The sequence below is a fragment of the Arabidopsis lyrata genome, assembly GCF_000004255.2.
Source record: "Arabidopsis lyrata subsp. lyrata unplaced genomic scaffold ARALYscaffold_4, whole genome shotgun sequence".
NCBI classification, from domain to species: domain Eukaryota; kingdom Viridiplantae; phylum Streptophyta; class Magnoliopsida; order Brassicales; family Brassicaceae; genus Arabidopsis; species Arabidopsis lyrata.
The window spans coordinates 6,429,634-6,445,307 of record NW_003302552.1 but is presented as its reverse complement, the minus strand read 5'-3'; the positions used below and the strand labels follow the sequence as shown (position 1 = coordinate 6,445,307).

The 15,674-nt window shown below is 35.5% G+C and overlaps 1 protein-coding gene across 1 annotated transcript; it reads left to right on the top strand.

The window, feature by feature from the left end:
* Positions 1-4,473: 4,473 nt before the first annotated feature.
* On the top strand, positions 4,474-12,485 carry LOC9315025 (serpin-Z3). Its single transcript, XM_002880738.2, is given in 4 exon segments — positions 4,474-4,766; positions 4,769-4,906; positions 11,463-11,632; positions 11,634-12,485. Coding segments are annotated over 4 exon segments (1,146 nt in total). The 5' UTR covers positions 4,474-4,523; the 3' UTR covers positions 12,229-12,485.
* The last annotated feature ends 3,189 nt before the right edge of the window (positions 12,486-15,674 follow it).

The following is a 15,674-nucleotide window of genomic DNA, read 5'->3' as shown; positions in this document are numbered from 1 at the left end:
GGTATAGTTATCTTTATTGAAAAAAACTATAAAATTTCAATATTGTTCGTTTTGGTATTCCTATGATGTATAAATCGAAATTAATAGATTTTCCCTTGGGTTTACTAAATATATTCTAGGGTATTGTTATCTTTATTGAAACATCTAATTATCATCTAGTTATCCAGTTATAATCACCCGGAACATCTAATTATCATCTAACTTGGGGCACATATACTTGTTAAACCCCCAATGATTCTAATTATTAGTGTAATATTGGACAATATATTATGGATACATTTATGTCACACTTATATGCACATCTTATCCACAATCTCATTTTTAATAATTTTTAGACATGGTCGCCCTTTTTCCCTTTCAAAATCACCAGATATATGTCCCTTGTACAGACCATTTACAAAAATTATGTTACAGATATAAACAAAATTATCAATTTCAACACATGAATTTGCAAGCCATCCATTCGATTTAATTTAAGTAGAGTCATTACAACAACGATGAAAACAAAATAAATTCTTAAACCTGCATTCCTTATATATTCCCAAAAGTCCATATATGGTTCAAACCCCCATAGGGCAAGTTAACAACAATCTAATTAAAAAACAAAATAAGAACCTCATTCAATGAAATATGAACCATTCTTTCAAATTGGATTAGAACAACTTGTCCTGTTATGTCCAATGCCTTTGCACGAGAACACCGGTTTTGATGCAACCTTCCTGTCTTTGGACGCTAAAATTTTCAAGAGACATAACTAAATGAATAACTTAGTATATACCTAAAACATTAACAACACACAACATTATAAAGGTCATGATAGGCCTTACCTTGTATTCTCCGATTGATGGTATTCTGGCTACCTTTGGCCTCCCTGAAGGTCTACTTGTAAATGGTGGCAGAATTGAATGGTGTTGGAGGTCTTCTGGAATGTCTTCTTCTTTGGCTATTGCTTCAGGGTATACTTCGCCTTGATATGTCGCAACCCACAAGTGTGGCTTGAAACAGTCATCAACTAAAGCTTTGTGCGATAAGCCAATGGTATTGCCAGCCAATAGAGCATGAAAACAAGGGATCTTAAGTTTATCATACTTCTTGCATGTGCAAAGCTTCTTTTCAAGATCTACTACAGGTCTTCCACCTAATCTCCCAACTACCTCGTAGCTCCAGCTGTTTATCCTTTCAACCTTGCTACCACTTGATGATAACATTATTTTTGTTATTTGCTTGTCAACTTCAGGAGGAACTGGACCTTTATGAGCTGCTGACTTCTTCCGACGCGCATTAAACCAACGAATTAACATAGACCTAATAAATCTGATCAATTCCACTATATGGGAATATCGCCCCTTACCCAAAGCCTTGTTCAACGTCTCAGCTATATTACTAGTCATCAAATTGTAACGCTGTCCCTTAAAATATACCCTTGTTCAATGAGCCATACCTATTAGATGTAGATAATGGCCGCAGTCTTGGTTCAGCGCATTGATCTGACCATATAGCTCTTTAAACTTTGACACCGAAAACTCATATCCAGCGTTTTTCACCAACTGTGTCAATGCTTTGTTCTTGTACTTTGCTTGGATATTCCTACAGAGGTGAATAATGCAAGCCCCATGATGTGCCAGTGGAAACACTCTCTTGATACCAACATTAATCGATGAGTGTCGATCAGATAAGATTGTTAGGTTTTTGCTGTCAGCAATTATCCTCTCCAACTTGCAAAAGAACCAGGTCCAAGATTCATCATTCTCACTATCCACTAAAGCAAATGCAAGTGGAAATACTTGGAAGTTTGCATCTTGCCCACTTGCTGTCAGTAGAACACCGTACCCTTGTACTTTCCTTTCCAATGTGTTCCATCTACAACCAATATTCTTCTCAAATGCTTAAATCCCTGAATTGAAGCCCCAAATGCTAAAAACATATATAAAAACCACTCTTTCCCTTCATCATCTTCTTCAGTTTCTATATGGGTTATAGTTCCTGGATTTGTTAGCTTCACAACATGCAAAAATTCAGCCAAACTGCTATAAGACTCTTCGTCGCTTCCGCTCACATCGATCATCGCAGTTTCCCTAGCTCTCCAACACTTTTTGTAACAAGCATCCACTCTCAAATCTTCTAGAATCAGTTGCTGAAGATCCATAGGTACAGGACCGTTTGAAGGATAATTGTACTTAGCTTTAAAAACAGAAGCTATTACTTTTGAAGTTGCCTTCTTCATGTACTGACCTCTAGTTTCAACTGAACATGTGTGTTCAAGACATAATTTCTTAATTTCATAGTAACATGTACCTCTTACAACGGTCGACAAGATCCTCCAAACACATTTCTCATCAGAGCAACTAAGAACAAAATACTTATACTTAGTTCTAGTTTGCTTGAAATGAAACATATTCTTGATTGCATAGATTGTCATTCCTATTTGTGCATCTTCTTTGCTAGCATACACCTTCCCCTTGTATAACCCTTTTCCATCATCATCAATATCCAAATCTGGAATGTTATCTATTTCATACTCAATGTCTTCAAACAAATGTGGGATATCGAATTCCTCATCATCAATATCGTCCAGCTTCCTTACTGGTTTGCCTTTTCTCTGAGAGCTAGCTCCATTTTTAATTTGATCTTAATTCTTAGTATCTTCAGCTTTTACCCCTAATCCATCCTCATTCACAAATACAGCGTGATCAAACACCCCACTTTCGGTACACATAACAACTTCTAGATTTCCAGATTTCCAGCTTCCTTATGATTCGACCGATACCTGACATCTAAACCTCCTGTACTCATCACCTCTTCAGCATTTGAGCCACCATGGACATCTCTAAGGAAATTTCTCCAAAAGTCTTCATCATAACCGCCGCAGGGGATACTATCAGCAAACAAGTCTTCATTTTCTTCATTAACCTCTGACCCTGTTTCTAGAAAGAACTCATCAGCAACATCAATGATATCATCTTCATCGTCTATATCAACAGGTGCAGATTTCAATCCACTACAACTTCCTATTTTCGCTTATATTTCTAGCATTTCGTCAAAGAAATCATCATCTGGAGGAGTCACCATAACAATAGGAGTTTTTGAACCTGCAGAAGATATATCCCCAGCATTTGCATCACAATTTTTTGAACCACTTCCAGTATCATAACTAGAATCACTCTTTCTTTTACAACTTCCTCCAAGGGTTTCACCACTTTTGTTTTGTTCCAGAGTTTCTTCCCCAACTTTATATCTATCAGAACATTCCTCAAACTTAACAAACAAGTTAAGTCCCATGTTTTCTTTAAGAGCCGTTAAATAGTACAGAAGGCCAACCTCACTACTAACTAGAACAGGAGGAGTCTTTTCCTTTGTTGAGAGTATACTCCTATTGGGTAGAGAATAACTGAGCAAAGGTTTAACCGCTTTCACTCCAAACTCTTCCACAATGGCTTCTTTCAACTCTGACAATTTTATTCCCTCACGGATAGGAACAACCCGCGAGAAATGTTTGTTGCTTATCTCCAACTTCCATTCCCCATTCGAAGAACATATCCACTCTCCACAAATTACGATACAGAACTCGTCCAGATAACCCTAGTCATAAAAACCATGAAAATTTTGTTAGTTCCATTGCGCAGAACCTGAAATTAAAAAGTAAAGATTGTGGATGTGTAAACCTTTAATGTTGACCACAAGCTTACCTCCATTCCTAATTTCGCTTACAGAGATTTTGTTATCCAAAACTAAATGTTTTTTAGCTTAATCCTCTTCGGAATCCATTTCAGACTTTGCATCGGACCGTACGTAAGGTTTGTACCCTGTTTCCTGCGCTCATATCTCCACCGTCCGCTTTAATATTACCGACGGCCTAGATTACGCAGTAGGTTAATAATTATTAGCAAAATCCTGACCATTCTTTTTTACTCCTCTTCTCATCTTCTCCCACGTCGCCACTCTAAAACAAGAAGCCGAACCGGAAGCGCGATAAATCAAGTTGGTTTACCGGAGGGGCAGTTGCGTCATTTTCGTCTCCAAAAAGAAGGAGAAGTGACTATATTGTCTAAACTTTGGCTGAAAGTGTCTCATAGTGTCCATCACCCTATTTTTAATTTTTGTTAAATTTAATTAATCTTTGTAACCCCGAAAAAATAAACAAACCAAACTCCAAAGCCTAGTTGAAGTGTTGGTGACTTGGTTCCAAGTTCGAACGAAGTCCATCATACGACTTTCCCACCAGCGGTACTTTAATTACTTTTAAATCATTTTCGATTGAAAAATTCATTAGTCATTCTCATAAAATAAAGAAAAATTTTAGTAGGAACAGTTAGTTCCAACTAAGTCCACGCTACGACTTTTCCACACCCGGTACTTTATGACTTAATCATTGTCGATTATATAATTCATTTGTAGTCATTTGCAGAAAATAAATTTAAAACAAATTTCTAGTAGTATACTTGAAACAAGCTATTCCATCAAGGCATCAATCATCACATCTGCATATTCAGAACCATTCTTCCCCACCTCTTCTTGGAAAAAAGATGGAGTTAGGAAAATCAATTGAGAATCAAAACAACGTCGTGGTAAGACTAGCAAAGAAAGTCATTGATACCATGGCCAATGGCTCCAACGTTGTCTTTTCACCGATGTCAATCAACGTTTTGCTTAGCCTCATCGCTGCTGGTTCCAATACTGTCACCAAAGAAGAAATCCTCTCATTCCTCATGTCACCGTCTACGGATCACCTTAACGCGGTCTTGGCCAAGATGACAGACGACGGCACCGAGAGAGAAGTGATTTGTGCTTATCTACGGCTAACGGTGTATGGATTGACAAGTCTGTTTCTTTGCAACCTTCCTTTAAAGAGCTTTTGGAGAAATCGTACAAGGCTACTTATTATAGTCAAGTAGACTTTGCAGCCAAGGTAACTTTTTTTTTTGTTATCGTTAAATTTTTCTTTATTTTTTTTCTTTAATATCCGGGGTAGATTATTCTTGTCTTAAAAACATAGAAAAAATCCTTAACTTTTTTTGTGTGTATTTAAATCCTCACATTTTTATAAAAGGTAAAACAAACCCTAGTATTAATAAACTTAATTTAAATTCAAACAAATCGTTATATTAAAACATAAATTAATAGAAACAATTTGATTTAGGGTTTTTCTTTTAAAATTCTAGTTTACTAGCAGCTAATAAGATTTACTAGACAAACTAAATAAGATTTACTTGCAGTTAATATTATATATATATATATTAAGATATATTAAAATATAATATAAAATATATTTAATTAATTATTATTTAACTATATTTTTATCCAAAACCTGAACACTCGAATAATAAAAAAAATCAAATGTGTTATCCAATAAATTTTTGTAGTTTATATAACATAACTTTTAATTGTAACAAAAATGATTTGCCTAATCCCAACTAAATTGTGAATGAATTTTTATAGCGCAAAAACCATAATTTTAGAAAGAAAAATCGTAAACTCAAATTTGAAAAAAAAAAATCATAAATTAAATTATATTTGTTTCTTACTGTTTTAATATAACGATTTAAAAAAAATTAAGTTGTTAGGGTCTATTTGACCATTTATAAAAAAGTGAGAGTTTAAAAATTCACAAAAAAAGATGATGTTTTTTACATGTTTTCAAAAATGGTAAGGGTGTTATGAATCTCGTGTATCTTCTTAATGAATGAGGCTACAACTTATTTATATATATACATATGAGGAGGTTACTACCTGGGTTAGGAATACAAAAGCCCACTAACACTTAAACTTAAACCGCCTCTAGTCTCTCTCGCATAGGTCGGACCTTCTAGAACATGGATTAAGCCCACGGTTATGGAGTCCATCCAATATGTGATTTACAACACTCCCCCTTGGATGACATAACCGTGTAGATGCCAAAGGATCTTTGTAATGCGCTTGGGGATGCTGCCTCATTAAAACCTTACCAGGAAAACCCATTGGGACAAAACCACGGTGAAGGAAAAAGAGTACAACACGCCTTACTCCCCCTGTTTTGGTCATCCCTGCAAGTCCTTAAGTCTCGCATTCCAATTTGATGCGTGAGCTTCCTTAATTTTGTTGTCGGTAGTGCTTTAGTGAAGAGATTGGCTGAGTTGTTGCTTGAACGAACTTGCACCACTTGAACTTCACCATCCTTTTGTAGGTCATGCGTGAAGAAGAACTTTGGTAAGATGTGCTTCGTCCGATCTCCCTTGATGTAACCTTCTTTGAGCTGAGCGATAGATGGCTACGTTGTCTTCACATATGATGGTCTTTGATGTTGTAGTAGATGCGCCTTGAAGAAGGCTGCCTACGTACCCTTGGAAGGGATCAAGCCACACGTAGTTCCTATTTATTGACCATGCCATAATCTGATCTTACCTGCATCAGCAAAACAAACTAAACCAAAGCAAACTAGACTTTCTTTGGTTAGATTAGTATAGAATAAACCCAAATAAACAAAGTAGGAAGAATAAACTTTAAAATTTAACCAAACCTTCCTTCAAACCTTTCCAGTGCCTTTGGGTTGATCATGAACTAAATTTAGACAAAGGAGGTTCACGGCAAAACATATGTCTGGTCTAGTGTGGCTAGCCAAATACATTAACGTTCTTATGGCACTGAGGTATGGCAGTTCAGGACCGAGAACTTCTTCCTCGTCCTTCTTTGGACCGAATGGATCACTATCCAATCCAAGGCTTCTCACCACCATTGGGCCTGGTCAATGGGCGGGCCTGGTCCTTATTAAATATCCTTGAGTACTTTTCAGTATATGCCTTTTGATGCACAAGGATTCCATTATTCATGTACTCAGGTTGTAATTTCAAACAGAACTTAATTATTGCCTAGGTCTTTCTTTTAGATATACTCAACTGTTTGGTCGATTACCCAGAGGTTTAAATTATTCATATACACTGCTATGATTACAAATCCTTTGTTTGCAAACCTCTTTATGAAAATACATGGACTAATGGGATCATTTATAACATTCCATAAGCCCATTTGGTCTAAATCCATGAAAGGATTTGTCCAGCCTTATGCAGTGATATTCTCGAGAATCTTTCTTATCTTTGAGCTCAATACCCTCTGGTAATCTCATATATATTATCCAGTGGACTTATATAAATAGGCAGACATTACATCCATTAGCCGCAAATCAAATCTTTTCCTTTATATAGCCAGACTTAGCATCCACCACAGGGGAGTATGTTTCTTCATATTCTATCCCCGATCTTTGTGAGAATCCTTGTGCTATAAGCCGTGCCTTATATCTCACGATTTCATTATTCTCATTTCTCTTCTTCACAAAGACCCATTTGTGTCCTACTGGTTTTTACATCGAATGGTGTCCTTAAGGTCGGACCAAACTCATTCATTTTCTTAATGATTCTTAGCTCCACGTTTTATGGTCTTGTACCATTTAATCAATCAAGTCTTTGAGTGCACTCTAGTATAGACGTGGGCTCATGATCCTCATTTATATTCATAAATTCAAGTGCTACCTTGCATGCAAAATCATCTTATGTCGACATTTCTTATATGTTCCATTATGTTCCAGACATGATATAATCGATTTGAGATTTATTATGGTCAGGACCTTTAATACTTTGCAGCTTGGCGTCCCAAGCTACATTATATGGTACATGTACCTTAGAGCCGGCCGGCCTTATCTCCATGTCTGGGATGGTTTCCTTAGTAACCTCGGATTCCTATTGCACCTTTATTTAATTTCCGAGGGTTTTTATCATTAGAACTTATTGGTCTACCATGTTTCATACGTTGTCTAGACTCTGTAGCAACTTGATTGTGTTCCTTGTGAACATCAATACGTACTAGTGCATTACAAGCTGGTATGTACGCTTTTATAACTCTCTTTGGGTCATCAAAGGAATCAGGCAATTCATTAGCTAGCTTTTGCAAATTTATTATCTTATGGACCTCTGAATCACACATCAGAGTCCGAGGATCTTGCCAATTTAAGGATGTTTGATTCCATGATATTTCTTTGACCAGCTTGTTTGTCTCTCCACCTAAAGTAGGAAATTCGGATTCATTAAAATGACAATCCGCGTATCTAGCCTTAAATAGATCACCCGTAGTTGGCTCTAGATACTTAATAATGGTGGGAGAATCAAATCCAACATATATTCCCATCCTCCTTTGAGGTCCCATCTTTGTTCTATGTGGTGGAGCAATCGGTACATATACGGCACACCCGAATGTCTTTAGATGGGATATGTCTGGCTCATGACCCGTTAATAATTGGGATGGCGAATATTTATGTTCACTAGATGGCCTTATGCGTATAAGCTCTGATGCATGTAAAACAGCATGTCCCCAAGCGGCTACTGGAAGCTTCGACCTCATGAGTAATGGTCGAGCTGTCAATTAAATTCGTTTAATGAAGGATTCCGCTAATCCGTTCTAAGTATGTACATGTGCCATGGGATGTTCCACACTTACCCCCATGGACATACAGTAGTCATTAAACGCTTGGGACATGAATTCACCGGCATTATCTAGACGTATAGGCTTAAGCGGAAAATCTAGAAAGTGGGCTCTCAGTCTTATGATCTGGGCCATGCGGTATTTAAGACCGAATCATGCAATCGATTTTAGACTAGTCCATGCGGTATTTAAGACCAAACCATGCGACTATCTTGTCTATGCATCAATGAGGACCATGAAATATCTAAATGTCCCACATGGTGGGTGTATTGGTCCACATATATCCCCTTGTATCCTTTCCAGAAAATTTAATGTCTCTTTATTTATCTTTGCCGGTGATGGCCTTATAGTGCTAATACCCGCTATAGTGCTAATATTGGCATTTTTCATTATGAGATTTAGGAAAATATCTCTTATTTTTTGTGTGGCTCCACTATCCACCACAAATATGTTCTTGTCCTCGGCCATTTCTTATATGGACAAGAATCATGTTTTAAACATAAAATAATATAAAATAAATTCAAGGAAATAACAACCAATGAAAACATAAAATGCAAAGAAAACATAGAGGTTTTGATGTCGAACTCAGATTTATCAACTTGATTCTTTTAGGCAATCAGAAGTCTCATACTCTATTAGATCATCTTGATCATGTTCACCATCTTTATATACCAAATGGGCTTTAGGATTCTTCCTTTTCACACTCTCTTGATAGAGGCCACAACGATGTTTGGAAGTCCTACATATCTTAGCCCAATGGTTCCCCATTCCACATCTATGGCATACTCATTTGGTCGAGTGTTGTGGTTTGGAAATACCACATCGTCCTCGCCCTCGACCACGGCCGGAATTGGGTCTACATCCACGGTTATAGTGGTTCCCACGGCCGGATGAGTTATAGTGGCCACAACCACGTCCTTTCCATCCACTACGGCTACGGCCGTGTGGTATATTACTTTAGACGTGGTTAGATTCTTTGGATTCTTTCTTATCCTCTGCGGCCTTATTGGCATCAGGTAATGGGGTTAATCTATGAGGTCGTAATTCACTGTTTTTATCAGTAAGTCATTATTTTGCTCATCTAGCAATAGACTCATCCACGACCTTATAGTCCTTGATTATGAGACTCTCAATAAGATGGTGGCTAATATTGCCTTGTATCTATCTTTCTCTCTTGGCATTATTGCCTTATTAGATACATTCACCAAGTCCTTTTGACTTTTAAGATAATCTTAGTATCCATTGCCCATTTTAAATAATTATCTCGTAAGAGATTTAGGGCAGTAAAATACAAGTTGTAATTCAACATCTACAAGGAAAAGTTTTGAGTCAAAATCATGTAATCGTTAGTGTCATGCGGTATTTGAGACCGAACCATGAATCGATTTACTTAGGGATTTGACTTTCCTCTTTTGCTTAGGATTATATTTCCTCTTTTACTTAGGATTAGATTTCCTCTTTTGCTTAGGATTAGATTTCCTCTTTTAATTAGGATTAACTTTTCCTTTTCCTTTTAGGATTTACTTTCCTCTTTACTCTAGGATTAATTTTCCTATTTCGCTTATGATTTTAGATTTTTAAGATTTCCTATTTTATTTAGGATTTGGAAAATTTCTATTTCTTAAGGTTTTCCTATCTTGAATAGGATTTATGAATTTCCTAATTTAATTAGGATTTAGAGATTTTCTATTTTGAATAGAATTAAGGGTTTTCCTATTTACAATAGGATTTAAGTTTTTTCTATTTTAATTAGGATTTTAGGGTTTTTAAGCTTTCCTATTTTAATTAGGATTTTAGGGTTTTTCTTATTTACAATAGGATTATCTTTTCTAAGGTTTCTAGGGTTCATGCGATTTTAGTTTTAGGGTTTCTATCAACTTATGCATGTGATCAATCAAAGAAACAATCAATCTAACAACCTAAACAACCTCAATCAATCGATTATATTTTAGGGTTTTAGGTTTCCAATTCGATTTAGGGTTTTAAAAGTTTCGGTCATGGCTAAGTGTTTTCGAGTTTGCGAGTTTGAGATTAAGCAATAATAACTTTTCTAGCAACTTAAACGAGTCAAGCAATCGGATCATCCAAGGAAATAACAATCGCTTATCAAGAAAGGTTCATTTTTAGAGTTTCTCTTTGCTTAACTTTCAAGTTCGATTGTTGGTTCTTTAGTTTTAGGGTTTTGATGTTACCTTTCACCTTATGGAGTTGTACGGACTAGAACCGGGAGCTAAAGACCTCGGTTATCAACTTGTCACGAGCGTATGGTCCTTGGAAGGAATCGCCGAGCAAAGGAGAAAGCAAACGGACGGACGAGCTAGGGTTTTCAAAACAAATCGGCGCACACTGTATCTGTGCGTGAGGGCGCGTCGGTGGTCAGATCGACAAGACGTTTGCACTGATGGATTCGTCTCGGCGAGGGCTTCGATTTGATATCTTGCTCGTTATCTGGGTCCTCACTATTTGAGATAACGACCTCTTTGAAGTTCCGAGGCAGATTTCTTTGCGTTTTAGGGGTTTGATGGAGATAGAGAGATCGTGAGATTAGGGTTTATGTGTCAGATCTTTAGCTAAGGGATTTAGAGGCTATCGTGTTGATAACGTGTTATGAATCTCATGTATCTTCTTAATGAATGAGGCTACAACTTATTTATATATATACATATGAGGAGATTACTACCTGGGCTAGGAATACAAAAGCCCACTAACACTTAAACTTAAACCGCCTCTAGTCTCTCTCGCATAGGCCGGACCTTCTAGAACATGCATTAGGCCCACGGTTATGGAGTCCATCCAATATGTGATTTACAACAAAGGGTTTTTTAATCCATTTTTCCCATTTAAGAAGTTTCATGTTGTTACGAATTTTCCTAGATAGTGGAGCGCGATTCCTGTCTGATATCTACCTCATTGAGACAAAAGACCACATTCTCTTGTTTTATTTCTTCAATTTCTTGAGTATTTATTACATCAAATTTCATTAATTATTGGTAAATTTTTGTCGCTTTGTCCTGAAGCCTGTTGAAGTGATTGATGAGGTGAATACATGGGCTGATGAACACACCAACAGACTCATCAAACAGATTCTTTCACGTGAATCAATCGATACTATCGAGCAAATCCGTAGTAGCTCACTTATTCTAGCAAATGCAATATACTTCAAAGCAGCATGGAGCAGCAAATTTGACAAAAGATAGCGATTTTCATCTCCTTGATGGCAAGACGGTGAAAGTCCCCTTCATGACTAATTACAAGAGGCAATATCTAAGCGACTACGATGGTTTCCAAGTTTTGTGTCTTCCTTATGTAGAGGATCAACGTTAATTCTCAATGTACATTTATCTTCCTAGTGACAAAGACGGATTAGCAGCTCTGCTTGAGAAAATAAGCTCTGAACCAGGATTTCTCGATAGCCATATTCCACTACACCGTACATCAGTAGATGCTTTCAGAATTCCGAAGTTTAAATTCTCTTTTGACTTTAAAGCTTCAGATGTTTTGATAGATATGTGGCTTACTTCTCCCTTTTCTTCTAGAGGTAATTCAACTGAGATGGTTGAATTGTCTGCTCTTAGTGTCTCAAGCATTATTCATAAAGCTTGCATTGAGGTGGATGAAGAGGGAACCGAAGCTGCAGCCGTCTCTGTTTCCATCTTGGTGCCCCAATGTTTGATGCGGAACCCGGATTTCATAGCTGACCATCCATTTCTGTTCACAGTGAGGGGAGACAAGAGTGGAGTGATTTTGTTTATGGGTCAAGTTCTTGATCCTTCTAAACACTGATTTTGAACTCTGTCGTGTGATGAGCTAACTACGTCTCTTTCTCATTTTGCGTTTTGCTTAATAATAACAAAGCGTTGTTCGGATTCCAAATGATGTAGGAACCCACTGTTCTTAGTGTGCTTTTCCATTATGTCTCCTAACTAGTTGGAGAAAACATTAAGCAATATGTTTGTTGTATTTTGTGTATATTTCTGGTTTGATGAAACTAAGTTTGCTGTTCTTCTTTTTTATTGCTTTGTTTGTAAGAACTAATACTAATTCTTGTCTAGAGAGATGCAAGATTTATATATGTTTTATGATCTTATTCAGAAGCCATTGCTATAAGCCTATAAGATAACATAACCTTCTTTGTATGATGGGCATACGGTCAAAGTAGGGAAGAAACCAAAGCATCAAGCCGAGAATGAGAATATGGTTGGTCTCGAAGAATCAATGCTAGGTAATAGCTAGCCAAGAAAATTCGGACGACTGTTTTTGAATTCACAACTTATACTAGATCTATCAGTAAGTTTCTTTATTCAGCATACTCAAAACGTTTTCAACAAAAGATATTGAGCAAATGTATGCGTCTAAATGTGTGAAAACATTGTCCAGAAATATTTACATTTACAGTCTTTTTTTTTTCTTTTTTGTTTTGTTATCTGTTACATAATCATTATAAATATTTGGTTACTATTATGATGTGGATTACATGCAACATATGCGATTACGATGAACATCTTCTACGAACAACGATTCCACGTTGGAGCTCTCTCCGTAACACTAGGATCCACGATAGATAGTTATGCATCTACGACATCCGATGGATAAGTTCTCTTCGTAACACAAGAGACAACGACAAATGGTTGTGCTTGCCACGTTGAAAATGATTGTTTTTTACTTTGATTTTCTAGTCATGTAAAACCATTTATACATGTCATTTCTAGAGAAATATGATTTATTAAATACAAATTATTTCAATCTCTTTGATATTTAAAATTATTTTATAAATTTTTCTAATTTACAAAATTTATTTCTCTTTGAATCTTTTTTTCATTTAAGTTTTATTATTATGAAATTCATATTTCCTTTTTTTGTGCTAGTTTTGGCACCCTGATTGGAGAGAAGTTTTTTCTATTATATGGTTCATTTTCTTCTAACTTTCTTATTTATCGACAAATATATTTATTCGCTTTTAGTTGTTTGTCTTGTACTTTTTTCTATCGTACCATTTTACATTTATGTTTATTTGTAGATATTAAAATGTAATAATATATTTTTAATCAAGTTTTCAATTCATGAATTTCAAACTTATAAATGTAATATAATTTTCGGAATTATTATTATATTTTATAATATACCTTTATTTTTGATATCTAATTATATATATATATATATATATATATATATATATATATATATATATATATATATATTGTCTACTTCATTTATTGTATGACTTCATGACTCATAACACAAAAAGGAGGTAGTATGGGAGAAAGTGTGTAAACCTAAAGATAAGGAAGTGTTGGGTATTAGACGACTTCATGACTCGTCTCGTGTATTTTCACTCAACCTTATATGGAATGGAGGCTGTTCACAATGTCCGTTTTACTTTGGATAGTTTGGTCACGACGTTATTTATTTTGAAGCATATCTCTTTGGAATGTCGATGAAATTGAAACATTGGATCTTGAATTTGGCGGAAACTCCTCACGAGGCACATGTATCCTTACTTATAAGAGTTGCGATCAGGAATGGAGAAACAACAATGTTTTGGTGGGATAATTGTACACGGTCAGGTTGCCATATTCATGCAACGGAGGTTTAGGGCTGCAACGTCTTGGTATTAATAAAAATGCTTAGAATTTTAATTGTTTTATTTCCTTGCCCATTTTTTCTACAGATTTATACTCCATCAGTATCATTTTAAGAGATGTTTTAGCGATTTTTTTTTTTTTTCGTTTTAGGTGATGTTTTCAACTTTGTATGCAAAAAAATTAATGCATTTTGTTTAGCCAATCATATTTTACATTATGATTTTTTCTTGGTTGAAATCATTTTGTTTAATGGTGTTTTTTATGTAAAAGAGGTATATTAAATAAAACTTATGTGTTTTCTTAATTTGTTTGTAAAACATTAAACATCACTTAAAAAAAATTATATATATATATATATATTATTCAAAAACAAACAAACAAAAAAAGTTAACATATAACAGATATATGAAATGAACCAACAACTGGAATAAACAGAAGTTGCACAAAAAACTTAAAAATTTGGTTATTTTAGGTTTTAAACACCAAACCTAAACTGATCTTTGGATCAGTTAGTCTACCATATTTTTTCTTAAAAAAAAAATAAGAAATGGTTCCAAGTACTCTGATTGATTATTTTAAAATTCTAATACAATACAGAAGAACTACCAAAGTGTTTCAAAAAAGGGTTCTCTTGACGTAGGTTTGCTTTTGGTCTATTCGAGAACTAAATTAATGTGATCCGAACCTTTTTTAACTTCGGATAAATTTGTTTAACTATTGAAACTCGGAAAACCCAGAAAACTGATATATCCAATCCGAATCGACCTGATAAACCAAATCAAACTTCAAATCCTAGTTTATACTCCAACTTCCAACTTCCAACTTCCAACGAAGTCCATGATACGTTTTTTCCACAGACACCCAGCGTTACTTATTTACTTCATTTTTGCTTTAATAATTCGTTCTTGTTCATACCAACAATTTTATGACTGCTTTGTAAAATTTTCTTTTGCTAAATTAAGACTGATTTGTAGTTGCATGCATCATCAGCCTTTAATGACATACTCGGTTTTTCTGATTACAAATCTTCATCCATTGTTCATAAATCCATCCATTGTTCATAAATCTTATGTGTATTCTCCTTACAATATGAATCAACACTTGTCTCCTTTTTATTCTACTCGAACTTAATTACTACAAGAAAACATGGATTTAGCGACTACAATAAACGTAACTCAAGAGTCGCTAAACCCACAATAACGATTAATTAGCGACTAATACACGTTGTCGCCGAACACTGCGTCGCTAAAATTAATGGTAGCTTAATAATCGCTATTTAGCGACCAATCTGACAACTATTTGGAGTCGCCATTAGGTCGCCTCCGAGTCGCTAAATGAGCTACTGGTTTGCTACCAATATGTCACTAATTGGCGAATGGTTTGGCGATTAAACACCAAACCTAAACTGATCTTTGGATCAGTTAGTCTACCATATTTTTTCTTAAAAAAAAAATAAGAAATGGTTCCAAGTACTCTGATTGATTATTTTAAAATTCTAATACAATACAGAAGAACTACCAAAGTGTTTAAAAAAAGGGTTCTCTTGACGTAGGTTTGCTTTTGGTCTATTCGAGAACTAAATTAATGTGATCCGAACCTTTTTTAACTTCGGATAAATTTGTTTAACTATTGAAACTCGGAAAACCC